This window comes from Arachis ipaensis, chromosome B4 (genome assembly GCF_059453495.1).
Source record: "Arachis ipaensis isolate K30076 ecotype BB chromosome B4, ASM5945349v1, whole genome shotgun sequence".
Taxonomy (NCBI): Eukaryota; Viridiplantae; Streptophyta; class Magnoliopsida; order Fabales; family Fabaceae; genus Arachis; species Arachis ipaensis.
In genome coordinates this window covers 138953-163593 of record NC_142439.1, presented here as the reverse complement: position 1 = coordinate 163593, position 24641 = coordinate 138953, and the positions used below count along the sequence as shown (strand labels likewise).

At 33.4% G+C, this 24641-nt stretch overlaps 4 protein-coding genes across 6 annotated transcripts; all 4 read right to left on the bottom strand.

The window, feature by feature from the left end:
* Nucleotides 1-315: 315 nt before the first annotated feature.
* On the bottom strand, nucleotides 316-9986 carry LOC107638427 (sec34-like family protein). The gene is made up of 25 exons (XM_016341687.3): nucleotides 9693-9986; nucleotides 9417-9500; nucleotides 9207-9314; nucleotides 9069-9113; nucleotides 8908-8982; nucleotides 8704-8799; nucleotides 8270-8347; nucleotides 7503-7588; nucleotides 7282-7348; nucleotides 7066-7128; nucleotides 6879-6980; nucleotides 6638-6742; nucleotides 6436-6528; nucleotides 5205-5293; nucleotides 4413-4632; nucleotides 3809-3895; nucleotides 3058-3174; nucleotides 2936-2968; nucleotides 2648-2734; nucleotides 2515-2577; nucleotides 2060-2176; nucleotides 1532-1624; nucleotides 1187-1312; nucleotides 877-977; nucleotides 316-715 (listed from the first exon to the last, which is right to left on the bottom strand). Exons 1-25 carry the CDS (start codon nucleotides 9774-9776, stop codon nucleotides 586-588), a joined length of 2349 nt encoding a protein of 782 aa, XP_016197173.1. The 5' UTR covers nucleotides 9777-9986; the 3' UTR covers nucleotides 316-585.
* A 770-nt stretch (nucleotides 9987-10756) lies between these two features.
* On the bottom strand, nucleotides 10757-14079 carry RAD51 (RAS associated with diabetes protein 51). 3 transcript variants are annotated; one of them, XM_016340914.3, is made up of 9 exons: nucleotides 13766-14079; nucleotides 13201-13345; nucleotides 12961-13071; nucleotides 12770-12861; nucleotides 12356-12450; nucleotides 12168-12281; nucleotides 11650-11779; nucleotides 11349-11470; nucleotides 10757-11258 (listed from the first exon to the last, which is right to left on the bottom strand). In XM_016340914.3, the coding sequence occupies exons 1-9, from the start codon at nucleotides 13865-13867 to the stop codon at nucleotides 11135-11137; spliced, it is 1035 nt and encodes a 344-aa protein (XP_016196400.1). In that variant the 5' UTR covers nucleotides 13868-14079; the 3' UTR covers nucleotides 10757-11134. The 3 variants fall into 3 exon arrangements, with proteins under 3 accessions (XP_016196400.1, XP_088340052.1, XP_020975925.1); XM_088483926.1 differs by having other exon boundaries at nucleotides 11100-11258; nucleotides 12168-12287; nucleotides 13766-14072; XM_021120266.2 differs by having other exon boundaries at nucleotides 11101-11258; nucleotides 12168-12233; nucleotides 13766-14014.
* Nucleotides 14080-16099: 2020 nt separating this feature from the next.
* Nucleotides 16100-18433, bottom strand: LOC107635840 (Plant invertase/pectin methylesterase inhibitor superfamily). Its single transcript, XM_016339402.3, has 3 exons — nucleotides 17401-18433; nucleotides 17162-17322; nucleotides 16100-17073 (listed from the first exon to the last, which is right to left on the bottom strand). Exons 1-3 carry the CDS (start codon nucleotides 18351-18353, stop codon nucleotides 16382-16384), a joined length of 1806 nt encoding a protein of 601 aa, XP_016194888.1. The 5' UTR covers nucleotides 18354-18433; the 3' UTR covers nucleotides 16100-16381.
* Nucleotides 18434-20338: 1905 nt separating this feature from the next.
* LOC107638428 (putative pectinesterase/pectinesterase inhibitor 12) lies at nucleotides 20339-22599 on the bottom strand. Its single transcript, XM_016341688.3, has 2 exons — nucleotides 21650-22599; nucleotides 20339-21360 (listed from the first exon to the last, which is right to left on the bottom strand). The coding sequence occupies exons 1-2, from the start codon at nucleotides 22542-22544 to the stop codon at nucleotides 20657-20659; spliced, it is 1599 nt and encodes a 532-aa protein (XP_016197174.1). The 5' UTR covers nucleotides 22545-22599; the 3' UTR covers nucleotides 20339-20656.
* Between the last annotated feature and the right edge of the window lie 2042 nt (nucleotides 22600-24641).

The window sequence follows — 24641 nt, the reverse complement described above, 5'->3', positions numbered from 1 at the left end:
ACAAAGTGATTTTACTGTTGGTTGTTAAAATTCTAGGAGTCGTCTAATTGGCATTTTAAAAAATAAAAATAATTGATCCACATTTTCGTGATATCTTGAAAAATCCTTAAATTTATTTTTTCACGTTTTCTTTGCATTACACAGACGTCTAGTTAAAAACCATTCTAGGAGCACAGAATCGACTGCAACATACATATATAGATCAGCAAGAACTTACTTAGAACTTTATATAGAATGATTGAAATTGGAGAAGTGTCGTTTCCCCTTCCCGCGAGGACGTTACAAATATTGTTCTTTGTACCTTACACATGACAGAACTTAAAGCTCCTGAAACATATGACCCATTTTTTTAAACAGTCACGCAGATCCAAGACCAACTTTGTCTTACAAAAATAACACTGGCGACAATATGCTGGAAAAAAATGTGGTTGGTTGCTAACTAACGAAAAAATTGTACTACAAAAGAATGTCAACCGGTATATATGTTTAAAAAAAAATTGCACAAGATCCTCTGGCAAGAAGGCGAATCTGCTGCCTCTTGCTAATAATTTTACAAAATTATCTAGAATGTAATAATAATATAATTTAGAGAAGATTATCTAGCTCAGTTTGCAGTTCCTGTATGGATTTTAGATTAATAATCTTGATCTCTTCAGTCGCGTATTCTGCTTGTAAGAGGGACTGTACTTGCGTATGTGCTTCAATAATATTTGTCCTACACGAAGATATGAGAAATAACAGCATTTAAAGATTGGTCAGATTCATGCATATCTAAAGGATGTTAACAAAGTTTAAAACACAAACCTGTCAAATCCATATATAAAAAAACAACCAAGAATAAGCATAACTGTTATTCTAAATCACATCAAATCTTACTTTATTGGCTTGAAAAGTATTGTTCTTGTTGATGGATTTTGCAAATAAAGCTTCATCTTTTCTATTACCCCTGGCAGTTGCTCGTGAATAGCTGTCCTGACCTATTAGAAGAGCACAGAACAACAATTATGACGGATAAATACTCATATTTCTCAAAAATAAATAAATAAATAACAAGATTCACAAACTTCGACGGAAAAAAACATCACATCTATCCATAAGTAGGTAGTTTGGAAAAATAAACACACGATTCAGAAACCAGTATAACATTAACAATGAATAAAGAAAATACAAAACTCTGATGACAAACCTTCTGAGCTAGTTCGGCGACCTTATCTGGGGTAGCGAAAGCCTGATCCTTTAGAGGTTTGGTCATAACTGAATCAAGCTTTGGATTTTGACCACCTGAAGATAATGCAACTTTAACTGCTGTAACCTACAAAAACAAAATTGGTTGATTTCTAGAAGCAGTATTTTATAAACAATAATACCAAATGAAAAATGTAGTTAATGACCACGACGTGAAGTTTTCAATATTTACATATATATTGGAATAATTCTAAGAAATGTTTACAAAGTGCCTTCAAATAAATGCGATGAATCTTTTAAAAGTTCATGAGCTGACAATTGAAATAACTTGGTTACTGACACAAACCTTTGTAACAAATGATAGCAAAGGATCCACAACTAACTTAGTGACTGACATGATGAACTCCTCACAGGTGGCTTTAAGGCTTTTCTCCAACTCCTGAAATGGAAAATAGATAAGTCTAAATATATTATGCATCATATGAAGTAACACAAAGTGATTCAGAGACCAATGTGACAGAGGAATAAAGGGATGTTATATGTAGTCTATATTTATAGGGCTTGATACTTGATAGACTCCCTTTAAGTCCAAGGTTAATATGTAGTTTTAGGGGTTGATATACTCCCTTTATGTCCTCATCTTTTCTGACAATTACATCTTTGCTGGTTTAACTATAACAAGGAATGAAATAATTATATTCGGGGACCAAGTTACGGAACATAAGGATGGTCATGGTTGATTAATATTTCAAAGTTTGTTATATAATTTGACATGAGGATAACGTAACAAACTAAGAATGGATGACCAAAACATCAAGAAGAGATTTGCATTACAAATCATTCAACAAACAATTTTAGGTCCACGGTTACTAACCTTCTTGGTGTCAATTTGGTTTTCCAAAACCCTAGGAGACAATGTCCTCGCCAATGAAGTTGATCTTGACCACTCAAATATTGAAGCTTGACCTCTCAAGAGTCTTTGTAGATGCTCCTGAACCATACAGTGTATTCACATGTAAATTAGAGTATCCTTTAACATACTATATCAGTGATACGAAAATTAAATCAGCGACCAAAAAAGCAAATTATGTTTTGGTGATGACAGTAATATTTGCAGGCAAACCAATAGCAGAGAGAATTTTCATAAGTCCTATACTGACTTTGAATTATGTAAACTGACGTGAATTAAGTTCTTCCTTTTTCTTCACTAAATAAAAAGAAATATCAAACATGGAAATGGGAGTGCAAACTGGACAAGCACTTGAACAAAGAGAACAAAGATATTGCACTCAGCTTAGAATGCATACTACTACTTTAAGAAACACTAACCAGGACGTGAGAGAAATCAAGCTCCTTCTGTGTGACTGAAAATTCAATATTGAAAGGTGCAATCTGGAACACAAAAAATGATTACTCAAATTATATAACCTCCCAAGTGTTTATAGTAAATATTCAATATTACCTGCTCCCTTAAAATTAAAAGATGCTTTATTAAGAAGAGCTGTCCGTCCATTTGAGATGATCTCTTTGCAACTAATTTACTTGCTTTCTGTGGTAGACAAGATGAAGCACCAATTATCAACAAAGCTAATATTGGAAGGACAGTCATCAAATCCAAATAATCAATGATAAAAAGAAAGCATGTCTTTTATATAGATAATGAGAAATACTTCCTTTGTAACATCTATATTTATATTTCACATTCAACCATAATCATGATATTACACTGCATAGCTCATTTTTGCCTTACCTGAATAGAAGTTGAGCAAACTTCCACTGCTTCCTGTTTGGAATAACAAAAACTGATCATGAGTAAACATTTAATTAAATAGAAAACAATTACACAAGACAAACAGATTAAACATACTATACCTGCGCTAAACCTGTAAAAACTTCTGACTCTAAACATTGATACAACTTTGAAAGACATGATATAGTTTTCTCTAGCGGTGGATACCATGTCTTAAATATGTCTGGGTTGTCATCCGCCTGCAAATTTAAAGCAAATTGTAAAATAGGGAATACAAAATAGAATTGCATCCTGGAATATATGGCAATTTTCTAAGAGTGACTACAGGAAAACATTACACAATAACCACAAAACAGAAGTTGAAATATCCAGTACACGGTGAAATAAGAACTATGCTACACCACAAATACAAGTGTAGCATGCATGTGAATGCTACAAGGAAATGACATGTTCTTGAATTATTAACAGCCCTCATTCGATACCTAAAAGAAACTTATCATATCGAATAAGGGATTCTGGGAAGAATAGCCTGCTTCACCCACCATAGGGTGAAAACTGACAAAAAAATCTAGCATTCCTTGGCATCATATTTAATATAGCATAAGTCATCTCAGTTTCCAGTTCCGAAAAGGTAACGTTATAGCAGAAGAAAAATTTATTTAAAAAAAATAAAAGAAAAAAAAAGAAATCATCAAATAACAAAGTAATCAACAAAGGCAGCAATAAACACCAAAAAATCATAACATAAAATTTGTCTAATCAGCATTATTACAAGAAAATCAGCATACAATAGTAAGCAATACCAAGAAGCATTAACAGATAACTTATCTATAATCAAGCAAAAAAAAGAAATTAGAGGTAAAGGCACTTTACAGGATTGATCTCAGATGTACTTTCAGCAGATCTCTTCAGCTTTTCAGGGTAGTCCAAGTCCTCTTTAGATGGTATGTAATTCGCAATCTATAAATTTATCCCAAAAAGAGGTTTCCCAAAATCAAGATATAAGAAAAGAAACTATCATAAAACCACATCAAGGGTAAAAATATGGTGATCCAGAAAGTTATCAACTCACAAGAAAAAATAAATAGTAATATATGGTTGGCAATCATTTACTTCAGTAATCTAGGTATGCCTGGAAGTACTTTAAACCCTAGACATGCAACATGTGATTTGTGGATATCCATGCTACGATTTCATATTGTACATGGTTGTAGATATTTATATGCTTTGTTGAACCAATAAATCAAGACATGATTAACTAAAAGCCAACTAGGTAAACAGAGAAAAACATTGTGGTTGAAAACCTCAACACAGTCAGATTACCAGACCCTTCATTTGTGAAACAAAACCAAGAGCTTTTACCAATTAACGAGGGCAAAAAGGGTTCAATTTCTTTCACAAAAGGGGGGAAAGTATGAAAGACTGAAATATAGTATATGAATGAAATTGGCACAATTCAACATTTAACATTGAGTACCTCATCATGGATATGAGTTCGAGCACGGAAAGTCAGTCGCTCATGTACATCTGCTAAAATTCTCTCAAATGTAGGACGAAGGCCAGCTAGGGATTCGCTCTTCCTACTAGGCTGTTCCCCCAGGACCTCCACTTTAAGTATATCAACAAGTTCACAAAGAAAGTCGATATTTGTTTCATGAACAAGTTTCGGACGCAGTGTGTCATACAAATATGTTGACCTGCAAGCAAAATTGATCAAACCATGAGAATGATAGACGCATACTCGTTTGCTAAAAGTATGGAAATTTTTCTTTTGAAGAATAACATTCACAAATAATGAAAAGAACAAATAAAGAGAAATATAGGATCATATATAAGATGAGAGGCATCAACAACCTCAGCAAGGCTTATTTTTGTTTTTATTATATGTATTGTATCAAATTGGCTCAGTTTCCTAAATAAAAGGGAAAAAAAATCATCATTTTGTGGATGAGTATTACTCTTTCATTGACCACAAGAAGGAAATCCAAAAAGAACTAGAACACGCAATCACCGCTACTTGCGCATGTACATGCGCAGAGCATTTCCCAAGACCCTGCTCATAAGAAATGTTTCAGAATACTATAGAAAGCGTGTAATATTGCTGAATATGAAAACACAAAGGATCCCTTACTCTCCTTCACCTTCTATTATACTCTTCTAACTAACTCCCTCCTAATTAAGGCCCATTAATCAGAGGCCCGGTGTACAATCGCCCATAGCAAGATATCCTGCACTAGTATTATTCTTACATACAGAAGGAGTATCTTACAAAGGATCCATTAATGGAGCTAAACTTGAAATATCCTTTGAAGAAGCTGGAAAAAAATGATCAAAGAGCTGGTGCTCAAGTTGACAGACCTGCACTTCAAATTACAACTATTAAGCCCTTCAGCCATAACAATAAGAGGCAAGTAACATCATTTAAATTTTCACGTTTATCATAACATATAAATAGAATAGTTGCAAGAACTTTTTTCTTTCCCCTGCTGACAATATGTATGCTTTGTATGATATTACATGCTCAGTTCAAAACAGTAAACAATTTGCAATGTTAAGCATAATCCATCTAAAATTTAAAAGATAGAGTCCTCTAGCCCAAATAAAAAGCTTTAGGTCTCTTAACCCCCTGAATTGGACTTCCTACCTTAAATAATCCATCTGAAAGTTCAAGTTCCTTTTAAGGTTAAATCCTTTATTTGGACACCTGTACTTGAGAGAATAAACACCATTATCATGCTGAAGATTCGTAAGGCGTAGGGTACTTATTTGCTTAATGTGTGTGTTACGTCTACAAAAGGAATCAGTTCCACAAATTTGTTTTTGCACTGTCATGTGGCTAACTTTTTATGAGTTACTTTGTTCGTTATCCATGGTAAGCATTGAATTGCCCTAAAACCTTGGATCAGTTCCAGTCAACTAATTTTGCTGGAGCCAAATCATAGTGGCAATATGCAAAATCTATGCAAGAGTTTGATTCATTTGGTTGAAACATAACTATCATATCTTCGATGGCTAATTCTCGAACAACCAGGTTTTGCATGATAAAATTAGCTGTTTGATCACCACTTGGTGTAAAATACAACATTTTAAGCAAAGTTTCTCTCTCGGTCATAACTTCTTTTATAAACTCTCAAAATGTTGAGAGATTAGAAAGCTTGATCTCTTTGTACTCTTCCACTCTTCATCACTTCATCCAAATAAAAAATTTCTTTAATCAAAAAAAGATTTGAAACTTTTATAAAGAAACATATTTTATTATTATAAAAAGAATCTTTTTTTGAAAGTTATCTTCTCAAAAAACTGCCTCCAGAATGCACTTCTCCATTTTTATTGTCTCCGCCCTCATTTTTACCCTTGATTGCTTGCGTTGGTGTGTGGTGCTACTTTTTAGCACCATTTACAGGCAACCTAAATACTTAGAATATATGAAAATTGCCTTCTCTATGAACAACACAGAAAACCAATGACCAAAAGGCCATAGAAAAACATAATGACATTACCTGTAGGAGATATGCACATCCTGATCTAGTCAATGATGGCAAGGACTCTTTCTTGGAAAACTCTGATATCCGCCGATGAACAATATTTCTTATCTGTAAGGAATAAAATAAAAAATCTTGCAATCAGTTGACCCAATAAAATGATTTTTTTTTTTCCTGTTGGTGGGGAGCACAAACAATTTATAAAGATGTATCTTCTCACCAACGAGAGGCGTTGCTCACAGTACAATTTGTGGCATTCTGCCAGCATTTGACCATATTCCTTCCTTGAAGACCTGCTTTCAATTTCTTCAAGTAGTGTCTTAAGCTGCAAAAGTTACAATTTTTCATTGGATGTACAAATAACTAGCTATCTACTTCGAAAAGGCGCATTTGTTACAGATGACCATCTACCATATGTTCAATCCATATATTTATTTTCAGAGAGTGAGAGAGAGGTTTACCTCACTTGCTGCTGCCTTGAAGCGAACATATATTACAGATGCCTCTACTCCCTCAGAGATGGATGCTTTGCCACCCCCACTTCCACGTATTGATTCCTGGACCTGATGTGAGGGTATATATCAACTTTCCTTACCATCAAATTCTAAATATTTATGTCCTTAGAGAATGCATATGTATAATCCTTACCTGAGAAGAGGCACCTTTAAGAACAGCCAATACATGGGAGCGCATCATGCCAAGTGCTCTGGACTATAAAAAAAAAAAACAAAATTTTCAAATCATTCAAAGCTGCGCATACAAATATGAGATATAGCAGGAGTTTGAACCATAGAAAGAAGGACAAAAGTGGCACATACTGTTTGCTAAAGTTACCTAACAATTCATATAAATAAATTTAAATACCTGAAGTTGTCTAAATTTAAGCAAGTAAACACTGGATTCTGCATACTGTGGGTTGCTTTCAACATACCTTCAATATGGGTTAAAAAAAAAAGCCAATGATCACATACAATGTTCAATTACAAAAAGCAGATAAAGCTCCCGTTATTATCACCTAGTGACATAATATAACCTGAATATGCCAATATAACAACATACAAGAATTAAACTGGATATTTACTCACGAGATGCATTCATCAAGCCTTTTGAGAAGTGGGAGAAAGTTCTCATTTCCAACATTCATGTTTGGAGAATAAAAATTCGTAGCAACCTGCAGAGAAGAATTTAAACAAGCCAAATAATCACTTGTAGAATCAATAAAAATTTGCAGCTTTGCAATGCCTTCACAACTATGCTAAAACAGCAGCATTAAGAGCTGTTTGATAACTCATAGCAGTAACACCAACAAAGTTATCATTACAATTTACATCAATTAAGTGTTTTAGTACAAATAACATCCCTACCAAAAATGATAAAAGTCTAATATGCCAATAAAAAAGGCAAGATTGAAGCAATAAATGTATGACATAGAAATAATAAATGCAAGGGGTGCTAATCATCTGCAGCATATAATATATCTGAAATCCACAGCACAATTTTCTGTTAGCCCAATCCATTAAAACAATGAAAGGAAAAATTTGAAAATTGTCCAACCTAGACATACATATGAAATTTATTTTACAGTGTTTGAAAAAACTAAGGTAGAAAATTCCTCCTTAATTACATGCTCTGTGGGAAATCATTAGTACTTGCACTCATAGTTGCACTGTCATAATATCTACCATAATGGCACCATCCTATGTATATGCCTATGTATTTTGAATATACTATTATATTATCATAATCAATCTCTTCAAAGAGTAATATCCTATTATATCAATAGATAAAAAAACAGATAAGATGGAGAAAAAATCTAAGAAAAGCTCCAGTCAAGCCAGCAGTCAAACCTTACATTCTCCAGTTCGTCAAAGTAGTTGAGTTTACTACGAAGTGCATCCGCAAAATCAATTAGTCTTTGCTTCTCTTGTACCTGTAATCGGAAAAAATACAACAGAAAATCAGTTATTTCAGCTAAAGAAGAAACAAAGGTGGCTGAGTCAAAAACTAAATCATTCTCAACCTCCCACTAGGGATAACAGATACAAAGAATTCACCTATCCTCAGCTGAAATTTTTAAAATGGAATATACAGAAAAATGTAGCAAAGCAACCTAAACTCTCCAACTTCCAACCTTGCATTAACTGAATTTCTTATTTATTAGTTTGATATACACATGAACCTATACCCCACCAGCTGGCAATATTTTCAAAGTAATAAGAGATTACAGCAACCAATTCTTATTAGAAAATAAAAAATCAGATTGGGTGATAAGCAACGAAACCATACCAGTCTATCACATGCATCATGAAGCGTTTTAGTCTTTGTAGCTACTGCCTGATGCTGCAATTGTAGCTCATTGAATAAGTCTAGGGTGTCATCAACCTGCATGAGTTCAAGAAGTACAAATGGGAAACTGTAAGAAAAGAACAGTCAAAAAATTAGATTGCTACAACTAACCCACCAACCATAACCATGTTATATATAAATCACCTGTTGGAGAATATCATCACATGTTTGTATCCGCTCCGTTAGAGTGTTCACATAATGTTGATATTTCTCTTCTGTCTACAAACGGATAACAGAATAAATTTAAGTTGCACTCCACAACCAAAATTTTAACAACTGCAATTTCAAGAGATCACCACACTAACCTCTGATTTCATGGCAGATTCAAGATCCGTAAACCATTTGTAAAACTGCAGCAATAGAGGATATCAACAATTATTTCAATAATCACCGGTTAACAGGCAAAACCATAGAATCAGATGACGATAAGGTGGGTAAGGTACTTGATTGGTGTTGACCATAACAGTCTGAACAGCACCATTATCATCGAACGAGCTATCCTTGGTTTTAACCGTCAAGGCAGTGTCTTGCACCGACGCATTCTCCTGAGCCTACGTAAATTCAATTTATTAGATGTTGTGAATCAGAAAACAAGAGTTGATGGTCGATGAGAAAAGCTTCTGATTGTAGTAGAAGTAGTAAGGGGGCATTACCAGCTTGAGAGGGAGGGGTCGTTCAGAAACGGCATGAGAGAGGGATATAATGGCGGCTTGTTGATGTTCTGTCAAAGGCGCATTCTGGGGAAAAAAAATAATTACATACACACACACACATCAAATTCCAACTTAGCATACGGAATTAGATCAGTGAGCACAAGGATGCAGATCTGGTGGATTTGGGAAGAGAATGGGATGAAGTGATGTTAGTGGATGGTTGAAGACAAGATCTACAAGACTGGAGAGAGAAAGAGAGAGAGTAGAGAGAGAAACCTGTTCCCAAGTGGAAGCGAAGTTGTAACCTCTGGAAAAGGCAGCTGAACTGGGAAGGCTTTGAGGTGGACCTCTGCTTCCCATTTCCTCTTTTTCCTTCTTCCTTCTTCCTTCTCCTTTACCTTCTTCCCCTTCACCTTGCTCTCTCTCTCTCTGCTTCCTTACGATAACGTAACACCTGAACCCGCTGAAACGACCAGGTTAGCCTCTTTGTCTTGTGCCGTTGTGCGTTGTGCCTCTAAGCAAACGCTGCGTTTTATTTATCATTCTATTTCTTTTCCTTTTTTTTTTTTCATTTTTTGGAGGGGGGTTTTGTGCGTTTTTGTTTGGGCCTAAGGTGGGGTCTGGCACTCTGGCTTCTTTTTTTTTTTGTACATTTATTTATTTTTTAATTTTAATTTATAAAATTTGTATGGGTCTTTTTGCTTTTGTCAAACCAAAGTTGGATCCGTCTGAAAATGAAAATTAACGGGCCAGAACAAAATCGAAAATAAATCATCTCAATTTTTTTTAACAATTAAGAGAATAAATTGTGATCTCCTATTATTAATTTTATAAATATAACTAAAAATAAATATAAAAAAAAAATAAAGAGTTAGAGATTACACTCTTAAATTTTTTTAACAATTTGAGAAGATCTATTACCAACAAAACCTGCAGCAAGGATAAGAAAAAGCCTATCTTCCGTTTTAATGTGTCTGAAATTTGCTTATGTATGACAGTCAATAATTAAACACGTTTACTTTCAAGGTGTGTTCACGATGAACGGTTCGAGATTAGGCACCGAGTAAGGTTAGAATTAGAGTTGTAGTTGGTAATTCAGGATTGTGTTAAGTGAGATTAGTAAAAATAATTTAGAGTTTTTGAATAATTTTTTAAAATTTAAATATTTTTGTCAATTGAATCTATCTTTCGTAGATATAATGTCAATTTTTTTTTAATAAGTAGAGTTATCAACAACTAAATTTTTCATAATAAAAAATAGTTGTTTATTTTAAAATAAAAAATAAATCAAGTCTTTTGTTAGTATGTTTATATTTTTTTGTCAAAAAAAAATTATAAAATATACTAATTTAATATTTCTTTTACATTTCATCAATCAAATATAATTTTGTATCTCACTAGTGTCCCGTTCCCGTACATGTAAGAAACGCAATGTGCACAAAGCGTAATCCATACTTTGCTGGTCTAACTAACATTGAACATTACGATTCCTACACTTCAATTCAAACAAATTTCTATGTTCATGACCATCACATCACAGCAACGAATTTATGAAAGATATCACAGAAACATTCACCAACTTTCAAACCGAAATAGCAGCCACCAGACAGCTATACTGCAAATTTTGACATTGAAATACCCATGAATATGAACACCCCCCCCCCCTCCCTTTTCCAAAAAAAAAAAAAAAGAAGAAAAAAAAGCTTTGGTAACATTTGTCAGTCTTTAACATCTGAGACTCCTTCGCCACAGATCTGAAACCTGGCTTCACCTTCAGCTAAACAAGGAGAACTTATCACTTTACAGATGCGCTCTTCTCCTCTTCCTTTCCTCAGAGCTAGCCTGCATTTAATAAATTAATTAACTTGCAGCGTAAGAACCAAGCTGGGCCAGAATTATAAGTACAAACACTTATTGTTTTCAACTTTGAACCTTGTAGTGGTGGCATGAGCCATAATGTTGCCTCCAATAGGCTTGATTTGAGGCCCAGCAAAGACTGCAGAACCGTCTACTTGTGAAACTACTTGGTTTGTTATGACAACAGCCACACCAAACTGCAATAGAAGTACATAACTATTTATTAGCTGTGTTTGAATCACAGAAAAGTTTGTTCTGTTTTACTAAGAAAAGCCGTATATATTGTCATATAGTCAGCAATCTAAACCATATCATCAAATCAGTTCAACAAATTAAAAACATGGTTAGCTACTTTCCAGCCTACATGGACTTTTACCTCATCTGCTATCTTTTGAAGGCTCCTAAGGAACTTCGCTAGGTGCATTTGCCGAGCTGAAAGCTCCCCCCTTCCGGAGAAATCTGTCCTATAGAGAGCAGTAGCACTGTCTACTATCATTACAGCAAACCTGTTCAAACAGCTTTGAACTGTAAATTTCACAAGCAACTTTTTGCAACCCATGCAAACAATGATTCCAAAGTCCAATTTGGACAACTCAATACAGAAACACATTAACAAATTGAGCTTCTTCACTCGTTGGATCAGGCGCTAGTCATGGATAATCTTATAGACATTGGAAATATATGAAAAGAAAAACAAAAGCCACTTAGGCGGTTATTATTTATTGAAGCTAGTTATTAGCTAATGATTAATCAAGAATTCAATATGAAAGAAGTTATGATTATGACATGACACACTTGTGCATCAATATGCATCAACTGAAATAGAAATCCTGACTTTGGCTGATCTAAACAGTACTCCACTGTCAAAAAAAAGGGAACCATCAGAAGTCACACCTTGTTTCCACCATCATTGATGCTGCTTCAAGCAAAAGGCGTGATTGATGATCTGTGTTGTACGCTCTAGCATAAGCAACATTTTCCAATACATCAGCCCCATTCAATCCAAACCTGAAGCTTTTGGCAATGTTAATATGGAGTACAAACATAGGATGACACCAAGTTCATATCAACAATCATTATACCTATCAGCTATCTGTAAGAGTCGTTGAGGCCTAAAAGTACCCTCAGCATCGATGTACATAGCTTTGCCCTCACCACCTCCTTGATCCAGGGGCAACTACAGCATAAACAATAAAATGAATATTAGGGAATAGAAAAATACAGTGACACATAGATGAGACCTAGACATTCATGCCATGACTCAAAACTAGATGAGAACTAGACATTCACCATGACACTAAACCTTCTCTAATTCAATTTTTATACCAACAATAACACAAATTTAAAACTATATGCGGTAGAAAACAATTATTCTCCATGGATATAGTCTAACTACTGCAAACTAAGCGAAAGAGAGATTATCGTTTTGTCTATGTTCAGCTACGACACGATACAAAAGCACTACTACAACAGTGAAGAAAATGGAAACTACATACTTGGCAAGTGACACAGAGAGTGTGACATAACTGAGTCTTCCCACATCGAAATTCACCATACAACTCGGTGATAGAACCTGTTTCAATTCCTCCTAATAGAAGAAACAATATTGAATTATGACACTTCATCAATGAAAAACACAATCCATAAAATCCACTTGTAAGCAATGTCTTTATTAGAGATGTCTCACCTTCCAATATCTTGTCAAGCTCTCTTGATCCAGTTGTTATCTGGATGATCTCCATCCGCTGAGCATGGAGCTGGCTCGCACTAGTAAAACCCATAGGCACCAACTTAGTAGCTGTCAATAAACAAGCATCAGAAGATCAGTACGGCTTCACAATTAATGTGCTTATAGCTGATGCTCTTGAGTGTTGAAATTAAAGAAAATACCGTATTAGCAAAGTAGAATATATCAGGAGGTGCATACCTGCTTCAATAATCTTGTCAACTTTAGCCTCACTGATACCTTTAATTTGCAACAGATCCTTCCTAGGAGTGTAAGCAACAGATTCAACAGTGCAAATACCTGCATCTTTAAGCTTCTTAATGTCTAAGGCAGCTATGCCTGATGCCTGTGTAAATAGTAAATACCCGCATTAGGGACTCAAACAGTCAAATCATCACCTACTGTAATCACTAAGCTGTAAATTGAAGCACCAACAATATAGTATCCTAGGGAAATTCCAAAACAGACAAAGGAGTAACATAAACAAGACCCATAGTAAAAAGGGGCAACTACCAAAGGAAAACACAAAAGGGCCCCCGGGGGGAGGTTCCGTTTTAAGAGTGTCAATGCAGAAAACCTACATCGATGAAAAAGCAATCATAGCTACGAAATTAGATCAAATGGGGCACCGAAGTCATAAGAAAGACTGAACTTTTCACTAAAAAGTTACAACCAATTAGCAATTAGGGTAAAAATACGTGATTAGGTAGCATAAGAGAAGTAATTTGAAGAGAACGAAAATGGAAGAAAAAAGGTGATTAGTGACCTGAAGCTGTTCAACAGGGAAAGGTCCATGTTGAACCTCTTCGGCTTCTTCATGCTGTTGAACACTTCTCTGGTTGCGCTGCTGCTCAATGCTTGCTGACATGTCTGATACGGGAGTATGATAGAACCCCACAGAGAAAGAAAAATATAGTCTTTTTGAAGCGTGGGGAGAAAAGAGAGAAGTGGGGGGTGAAAGGAAGAAGTTGAATTCTACACAGTACACAGACAGAAAATCAGACAAAGCTTTGAAGAGAGGAGAAGGAAGAAGAGATATGGAAATGGCGAAAGAGGTAGGAGGTACGGGGGGAAATGCGGGAATTCAAAAAGAGTTGGGAGGGGCGCCAAAACAATTAATGAATAAGCTTCCTCAACAAGCTTAGCCCTTAGGGTGAGGACTGCTTGCTAGTCTACCATGATAAACAATTATTCTTTTTGACCAAATAGATTGGGCTTTCGCCCAAAAGAGTTGCTCTTTTTGGGTACTTAAGAAAACCCATTGAAACGTATAGAAATAGGGTACCTACCCATATTCCGTCTTTTGGAAATGCTTATACACACACAATGAAAAAAAAAAAAGTGAAGAACACTGTTTGCCCAAAATTAACTAAAAGAAAGCATGAGGACAAATCAAAACCCGCCAGATGTGGTTTAGTGATAATAGGATCAGATCCAGATAAATTATTAACTATGTAGTATGTACCTTATATATTTTTTATTTCTGTAATTTTCTCTTTCTTCTTTTAGATTGGATTATTTTTTCTTACTGTAATTTGGTAGAGCATATGGCTCTTTTATGCTTTGGACTTTATGCCCTAACAGTATGAACTTTATTTCCCGATTAACACAAATTACAATAAGATTAAAAAAATGAGATGGTATTTTTTATGACAGATACCAACCTAAAATACAAGTTTTTTTTTTTCCCTTTTTTTATGTAATTATTGGTGTAGTGGTCAAAATAAATTGTTTATATGTCATTTTTTAATAGATCGAATTAGATTTTTTGGGGCAAAATTTTGCTATAAATTCAAATATTTTTGTCAAACTAAATTCAACAAAATTTACTTAAACCTAACAAAAATTAATGAATCACACCTTTCTTCTTTTTTACATTCCTTCTTCTTTTTTACGTTCTTTTTCCTTCTTTTATTGTTTGATTTTGTTTTATTTTTTTTTTCTCCTTCTCCAATCGGTGTCTTTTGCACTTTTTTTAAAAAAAAAAATTGTTTGATTATTTATTTATCTTTTTTTATTTTTAATCTTCTTAAACAAAAAGAATTAAGAAATGGTAAAATAAGAATAATAAGAAGATAAAAAAACAAAAAAAAAGGAGGAGAAAGGGATAGAATTTTAAATTGTGCAAAATATATTAAAAAAGAATACCACAATTTTTTTTATTGTGACATAAAAAATTTTATAACTATGACACAAAAATTTCTTGTGTTATTTATGAAAAATTTATGTATCATTTATAACTAAATGATGTATTTTTATTATCACTCAATTGACTATGTGATATTAAACAGAAATACAAGAGATTTTAATCATGCATGCATATATTATTCACAATAAATTGATGTGTTTTTTAATCTAAAACACATTTAAATGTATTTTGTTAGTTGAGTGAGTCAAAATTCTGAACTTTATATATGTTTTTTAAAGATTTCTTGTATATTAAAAATTTTTATGTCATTTCTAACTAAATGATGTGCTTTTGTTACCATTGAACTGACGGTAACATATTAAACTCATATATAAGAGGTATAGTCGTTTCTGTATCATTTATAATAAATTAATGTATTTTTTAGAACAAAAAAATATTTGAATATATTTTGTTAATTGAGTGAGTTAATATCTTGGATTTCTAATTCTTTAAAGATTTTTTATATATTTACAAAAAGATTCATGTGTCGTTTCTAACTAAATGATGTAGTTTTTTTATTACTGAATTAATTGTGTGGTATTAAACTAATATATAAGAAATTATTATTAAAAAATAATTATGAAAGTTAGTTTAGAATATTAATAAATTTATTTATAAATAAATAAAACTAATTTTATAACTAAAAAATAAAAAATTATCATTCATATTTATAAAAATTCAAAATATTAATTAATATACATATTAAAATCAACATTTTAATATTTTTATCATGAATACAAAATTAATTTTATTCTTTATAATTAAATTTATTAGCATTTTAAAGTTTTGTAGTTAAAAATGATAACTTTTTCTTATTTTAAAATTGAAAGATAAATAAACCAATAATTAGTGAGAATATCCTAATAATATGATAATGACTTGCATTATATTGGAATAATCCTGTGTATTTACCACCAGCGAAAAGAAGATGCAATAATAAGGAGAAAATTTTTGTGGCACATTTTATACTTTCAAAATTTTGCAGGAATTTTCTTTTCCTACACCTGCAGTAATCAAGACGAAAAAATGAAAAAAAAAATAAATAAAAGATTTATATGATGAACATCTCAGACTCATCTTTTTATGAGGAGGCCAGGAAGAGATAGTTAGCTTTTACAACAACTGTACTGCTATTCACTTGTACATTATCCCTTTTCTTTTCATTTTTTTTTTCTTTTTCATTTTTTTCTTTTCTTAGTTATAGAAACCCTGAACTGATGGCACACCGGTGCCCTGGACCCAAGATCCCTTCAAGAATTGTGCGACAGTGAACTGGGCAGCTTCTTGCTTGTTGATGACATGGTAGGTGGGCCAGTTAACCCTGCCATCGGTCTTGGAACCAGGTCCAGTGTTTGCATACTCAGCATAGTAGAGTGTCTTAAGAGCGAAGTCGCCGGCCCAAGGAAGCCATCCCTCCGGGTGAATGAGATCTCCGATGTCGGATTCCATGATTACTGTCCTGGAGTACTCCTTCCATGGCCTACCAAGGTAGTTCTTGAACTGGGCCTTGACAGGCACAAGCGAGTCATCAGCCTTGATGATGCACTTCTGGAGGACTATTCCGGTGGTTTGTTTTGGATCAACTCTGCCTTGTGCGGTTATAATGGTTTGTTGGTTGTCCATTGGCTTCCTAACAACCATGATACAGTTCTGGAAAACTGCTGCGGCGTCACCAAAGATGAAATCGATGGTGCCGGAAATGATGCAACTCCTGTAGAATTGCCTGTGGGTTTGGGCGTATAGTGTGTCTTGGTAACCCTCGAAGCGGCAGTTCACAAACACCACGCGGTCAGCTTGCACTCTCGCAGCCACAGCTTGGTGTCCTTCTGGCCCAGCTGTGTTCCTGAATCCCATCGACTTTCCAATAAATCCATCTCCTAGCACAGCTGCATGCATATACCGTACCATAACCATTAATAATTTTGACTTAAATATCTCGGATTTGTTTTTTGCATTATTCGATCGCTCACTTACCAAATGGGGCAGTTAGGAAGGTCCTGGTACCGTCCCTAAAGTTTTTGTTGCCGGTGATGATGCTCTTCTGGGAACCTTCACCAAACAAGGTTACGTTCTGCATTTTCTGTGTTATTGTCACTGTCTCATCGTACACTCCTTCCTTAACAAAAATCACATACCTGCATTTTCATACATTGTTTGAACTATGAGTTGTGCTATATATAGATGGCGTAAACAATAATGGAAAATATACACACCTTCCTTCGTATGTCTTAGGCATGGCAGCCAAAGCTTCAGAGATGGTTTTGAAGTCCCCGGAGCCATCCTTGGCGACGGTGACATTAGGTGTGGGCTTGTTATCGGCAGCCTTCAACATCCTCCTGTCCTTCTGGCTAAGCCAGTTAGGAAAGCCATCGCGTTTGTCCAGGAAATCGAGCGGCGACTGATGCTTCTCCTCGGCCAAACTCCGGAACGTTGGCAAGGAGGAGAGGAAGTTACCAACCTTGGAAACAATGTTAAGTGTGTTGCTAACAAACTCCTTAGAGTCCTTGAAGAGGTTCTCAAGATCAGTCTTCAACTGTCCCTCAGGGAAACCGTCGATGCAAGTTTGTTGGTAACTGATGACAGCACTGAGCCAGCTGTTCAAATCAGGAGTACTGTTGGTGATGTTCCTCAAATCGATGTTGTCTCCGGATACTTGGTTCGTGATGGCCTCCAGGTCGATCTTGGCATCAGAGAAGATCTGCTTGCAATCTTCATAGGCGCCTTGCTCCTCCGGGGATTCGAAGTTGAGGGTTTCGGTTTTGGCGAAAGCAGCGTTAACTGCATCCTCTGCATATTTGGCGTAGTACTTGAGAATATCCTTGGGTTGCGACATGGAAGGGTCGTTCTTCAATGCATCTGAGAGAGGTCCTTCACATTTGTCTTTGTACTCGGCACCATCGCAGACAAGTTCCACCATCTTCTCCGATTTTGCGATTGATGGTGGTGACGACGACGACGACGAATACGAAGATGATGATGGAGAATGCGACGATGGAGTGCTGTTGCTTTTGCTGTCATTTCCTGGCAATACCACGACGAAGACTGCGCCGATGATGCCTACAAGGACGATGGCGGCTACAACGCCCATGATGATCCTCTTCTTGAGTTTTGCCTTCTGCTCATTTCTTCGACGTTCCGAGATGACATCAAAATCTTGAAATGCCATTTTTTTTCTTTTGGGAGCTTCCTAAGGCAGAGGAACTTCTCTCTGCCTTAGCTAGGAGATCCAAAAAGAATGAACGGACCTTCAATTTGGACTTGTGTGTTACGTGATTTGTATTTAAATGCGATTTGGTTTGCTTGAAGAGGAAAAGGTATTAGTGGTTGGGAGGTCTTTGAGGTTGGTTTTCTATTATGGGAAGGTAATTGTCGAGTGACAAAAATCCACGACGGTTGACCATTGATAATACCTCTTGTTCTTCCATGTTCCACCCATTCTAACCTTATTTCCCGCCATGTTATGCTACTCTTAAGACAAACTTTGATTATGCTTCTCTTTTTTCCCAAGGGTATAGTAGTGGCCAAAAATAGACAAGACCAAGTAAAGTGCATGCCATGCATATATGTGTTTGTGGGCTGGTTTTATTTCAAATATGGAAGTATTCTTATGTAAGCATATTCCATGTGGAAAAAAATCAATCACACATAAAATATATAAATTAAATAATATATATTTATATATAAATATATAATAATTAATTTTATATATACATAATATTTTTATTCTTATATTTATAATAACTCTAAAAAAGTTTTATAATTATTTGTAATAATATAAAGAAAATTTGATGGTATTTAACTTGCTTAAAAGATAAGAGAGATAAAAGTAGACTCCACTTTTTATTTTTATTTTTATATTAAATAATTAAAAAGTTAAACAACATAAAACACACCTAATATAAAATAAAATTGTATTATGTATAAATATGTATGTGGATATCTATGTCTATATATATTTATAAAGGAGAAAAATTAGGGTACTAACATTTTTTTTTATCAATGTTATTCAACATTTTGAGTTAAATATTAACTAAAACTAATAAATTTTATTCGTCATATAACATTTTTTTTATGAAATTCACTTGAAAGAAACATTAAAAGCACAAACTACTATTATATTACATTTTATATGATCTCATCTTTTTTATTGTAGGCTCGTTTTTAATATATTTTTTATTAATTAAACAACCCTTTTAGTTTTTTATTTATTATATTTTATATCAATATCTAAATTTAAAATTAAAAATTATAAGTTAAAATTCACAATTTAGGAATTAAAATTTGTGTATTTGTCTTTCTTTTAATTTTCCCTCTTCTATTTACTAAATATGTAGCATAACAATGAATATAAGATTAGTCTACATAGTGCTTTACTTAATTATATCGGGACTATCAATCTATACTTAAGAAATGAAGACTATTTATTAAATTTTAATAGAACACACTAATAAATAGGATTATCTATTAAACTTTAATAGAACATGTTAAGAAATGAGACCTAAAAGTTTCGCCTTGAGTTGAGTTGTTCACTTAGTTTATATTGGTAGGCTGTGTCAATATAAAGGGCCAACTGAATAGGTTGAGAATCCTAAAACAAAATGATAATTTGTACGTGTTGTATAAAAAGAATGTTAAAATCGTTAACACTTATTTGTTACTTGTGAGTACTCTTGGTAGGTATGATGTGCATGAATTACAGAAGTTGATTAGGTGTGAATTGCTCCTGACACTTTAAAAAATTACTTTAAGAGTTGGAGATCCATGCCTATAAAAAAAGAGCTGCGCAAGTATTGATAAATTGCCAATTGGATTCTTCTCAGTTATATAAAACATTTGGCTACAAAGAAATGCTTAGAACAAAACAACAGCTATAGGCTGTGCGACTCAATCGTTGTTATGTACTAACATAAGAGTTGCTTTGTCATTTTATTTTTTTGTTAAGAGCTGTTTTGTCATTTTATTTTTTACTAATTTTAATAATGATAATTTATTATTGTTGTTATAATAAACTAATTATTGATTAATTTAATAAATATTTTTAATAAAAATATTTGATAATAAAAAAAATATTAATAAAAAATAGTTAAAATTTATGTTATTTAAGCAGATTTTTGTGACACATAAACATCCATAAACATCCTTAACAAAATGTTTTCAAACAACTTTATCTTAGTATCCTTCTTAATAATGAAAATAGGAATATTAAGATGCCAAAGTAACAAATATACGGGCCTATGTGGAGTTCAGCAAGCATGAAGCATGTGAAGGGGTTATGAGTTAGACTCCTCCTTATTACAAGTATGGAAGAGTATCACTGTAACAGGAGAAGATCCACCGTATGCATCGAACCACAGCAAAAACATTATTGTAGATATCTCTTACTCATTCGTGAATTACTTGTTCATGTATCCCTAGACAATGTAATAGGATATTAAACGCTTCTGCAGCAAAAGAAGTATCGTCTGTTGTTCAAATCCCATCATCATAAGGAAAAGAAGTAGAACCAAGCCAAGCATCACCTGCAATGAACTCTGAAACAGTGAAGTTATAAGCATCATTGTAATCCAACAAATGGAATCCTGGCCAATCCACACGGTTACGAGTGTCTGAACCACCCCCATAATTCTCATACTCTCCATAATACAGAGTCTCAAGCCCTTCAGTATCACCATCATTATTATTGTTCCACTTTGTCCATCCCAACGGGTCAATGAACTTATCAATGTACGACTCTATGTACACAGTGCGAGAATACACCCTCCATGGCCTCCCAAGGTAACTCTTGACCATCGTCGAATTTGAACTCAAATCAGTGCTTGCTACAATTGAACTGTTCTGGATTGAGATCCCTGTGTCCTCATCAGGGCTACTTCGTGATTGCGCGGTAATAACCGTAAACTGGCCGGGTATTGGCATTAGTGAAACAATGTTGCAGCCTTGAAAGATCGCTGCCGCGTTTCCGAATATGAAGTCTATGGTGCCATATATGTCGCTTTCTCTGTAGAATTGTCTGAAGGAGTGAGTGTAGAGTGTGTCTTGATAGCCATAGATTGAACATCTGTAGAATGCAGTCAAGTCTGCATTAACTCTCAGTGCAACTGCTTGATGCTTCTCTGGCCCCGCTTTGTTCTCAATTGCTATGTCTCGAGCCAGAAAACCATCCCCAGACACAGCTGATCGATAGGGAAAAAACAGGTGATGAGCTTAATCTTTTTTTGTATCTCATAATTACTCAAATTTACAAGTTTGAATAACACTACTCCACTTATATCTAACAGTAGCTAGCTAATCCAATACAAAAAAAATAAAACAGATTAGTGTGAGATAACAAAGCCATATATAGTAGCCAGAGTGAACAAAATAAAAAATCATAATAACCAATTCCGAACATTTTAAAGGCTAAGAAGTAGTTCACATTTCACAATCAATATAATGAATAGTATCATAAAGGGGTTTGTTTACCTAGAGTGGCAGATCTAAAAGTAGTCCAGCCATCAACAAAACTTCTGTTACCAGTGATGACAGTGGCATCTCTTCCATCTCCAAGCAAAACAATATTGGTCTTATGACTTGGAATCTCCACATTCTCCTCGTATAACCCTTCTTTCACATATATCACTGTCCTGTCAAAGCTGTTACTTGGAGCAAAGTCAATAGCTTCATTGATAGTACTAAAGTTCCCACTCCCATCTGCAGCCACAACAATCACTTCACTAGGATCATACCCTTCATCATCTGATTTTGAAAAAAACCACTTTGGAGTGCTCTTCTTCTGCTTCTTCTTCATATCAGGCTTACGAGGGAGCATTGAGAGAGTGTTGCTGACATATTTGAAAGTGTTGGTCACAGAATCCACAAGAGTTGGCTTAAGGGTACCAGAAGCTGACTCCATGCTTTCTAAACACGTTTCTTTGTTGGTTAACGCTGCACTAAGGTATGTTCTTGCATCAACCAAGTCCTTCGAGTTCTGCGAACGGATTGCGGATAGAGAGCGTTTCAGAGAAGACAATGTGAGTTTGTGGAGCTCCTTGCAGTCTTGAACTGCTCCTATTTTGTTCTCTATGATGCTGTTTGAGTTTCCAGCATTGTTGAAAAGATCAGATAGCTTTGTGGCTTCTGATATAGCTACTTGGAGAGACTGAAGGAGGTTGTTGAGTATGTTTGGAGATATGGTTATAGAGATTGATAGCTTCAATGAGTTGAAGCAAACTTCAGGGTATGGTGTGGTTCTGCAAAAGGATTTCAATGCATTGAGGTTTTCTGCATTGGGGGTGTTGCTGATAGCACAAGCATTTGAGAAGAATAAGATTGTTGATAAGAGAAAAAGGGAGGCTTTAGAAGACGTAGAAGAAGCCATGGAATGACATTAAGAAAAATGATGTTATAAAGTAGTTTAATAAAAATGATGTTGTAAGGTAGTTTACTTGTTGAGATCTCTTAAATAATACACTCGGGATTATTATTCAAGAAGTGGGTCTCACTTCACTCTTTTCTACTTTTAGACAAGTTAAACAAAAATTTTGTATGGACTAAAGAATACAGCTGCAGACGTGCAGTACTCATTTGACTATGGAAACTTGAAATTCAGCTTATTCTGGTGCATAGGCCATAGGGGGATGCATGATGCACAAAGTTTGATGACTGCCATGATAATTTTTCCTAGTTTTTTGCTTTGGGTGGGTAACCTGTTTTGTCCATACTTGAAACATCAACTTTTTCATTATTGCCAAGATCTTGAGAAGCTGCGAATGAGAAACTAAATTATGTGAACCAGAACCACTTGGTAAATTGCTTTGTGAAGATGTATTTCGGTTTTCAGAAACAACTATCGAATATGTACATTAAAATTAGTTATTAAAGTCAATTACTAATATAAAATACATATTATAATATAAATATATATTAAAAATAAATTAAATTATATATATATATATATATATATATATATATATATATTAATAATTAATTTTAATATATAAATAATATTTTTATTTCTAAAATACTAACGTCATCATGTCGGTGAAAGAGATCTATCTGAGACACAAAGGCCACTTCTGCCTTGGCAATTGGCATATTTAGCTAACTGGCAGTGTAAATTTGGTCGATTTTTCGGTGTTTATAAATTAATATTTAATTTTTATTTAATTTATTTTTTATTATAAATTTTAAAATTATTTATTTTTATATTTTTAAATTAAATATTAATTTTTTTAAGAAATTAGATATATTTTTTAAATATCATAACAATCACATGAAAATAATACAAACTTTATTCCACAAACATATTTATGCATTTTTTTTTTGGGTTTATTTTGTTGTCTCTATTATTGTCCATGCAGGGGATTCAAATATGACTTTAATGATCCCTTTTCCCCCTAAGTTGCATTGGCACCGGATGCACAATTTCAAAAAAATAAAAAATAAAAAATCTAGCTTGCGGATCTAAAAAATATATTATAAAATTATATGATTAATAAAATTTATTATTTTATTTAATATTTAATCCATTTTAAATACTAAAGAATAAATTTAAATTTTAAACTTTAGACTTTAAATTAAGAATATTCAACATTCGACTTAACCCAAATCTTAATTAAGAATTGGTTTAATGATTAATTTATTAATTTATTTAATAAACAAGTATTAAAAATTTAAATTTAGTTTTGTGCATCACACTTCCGGAATTGGTTTGTAAAATTGTCACTTTATTCATGAGCAGGGACAAACTCAAGTGCATAGGATGGAGGCACTTGCCCAACTAAATTAAAAAAAAAAATCTATTTAAATATATATTTTCCCTTTTTTGTCCCACAAAAGTTTACAAAAATTTGTCTTAACATTTATGTTAAAAATAATTTTTTATTAAATTTAATATGTAATAATATTTATTTTGTTAAATTTGATTTAATATAAAATTAAAAATAAATAAATAAATTAATTTAATAAAAAACTAATGAACGGTGATAATATAATTTTAAAATTAATTAATTAGTTAATTACTAAATTAAATTTCAATTTTTTAAATATAAATAAAATTATCAATATCTTTTTTTGTCTTAAAAAATTAGTTGAAATAAAAAAACAGTATCTATTTATTAATTAATATTATTTATTTTAAAATTATATAATATTTTTTAGTTTTATTTTTTAAATAATCTTGCTTGTAACAATTATTTTGAATTAAAATATATTTTATGTTATAAATATTATAACAAATAAACTTTTTATTTGAATGGTTGGTAATTAATATTTGAAAATTATAATGAATAGTAAAATAATTATTTAAAAGCATAAAAGTTAATTTTGATATATTAAAATATGTATATTTTTTTACAGTTATTTAATTATATTTATTCTTTTAAATAATTATTTACACGATGAATATAAAAAGTTATTTTTTAATTACAATACATAATTAAATAAATACAACAAAATTTTAGTTCAATAGTGTGTC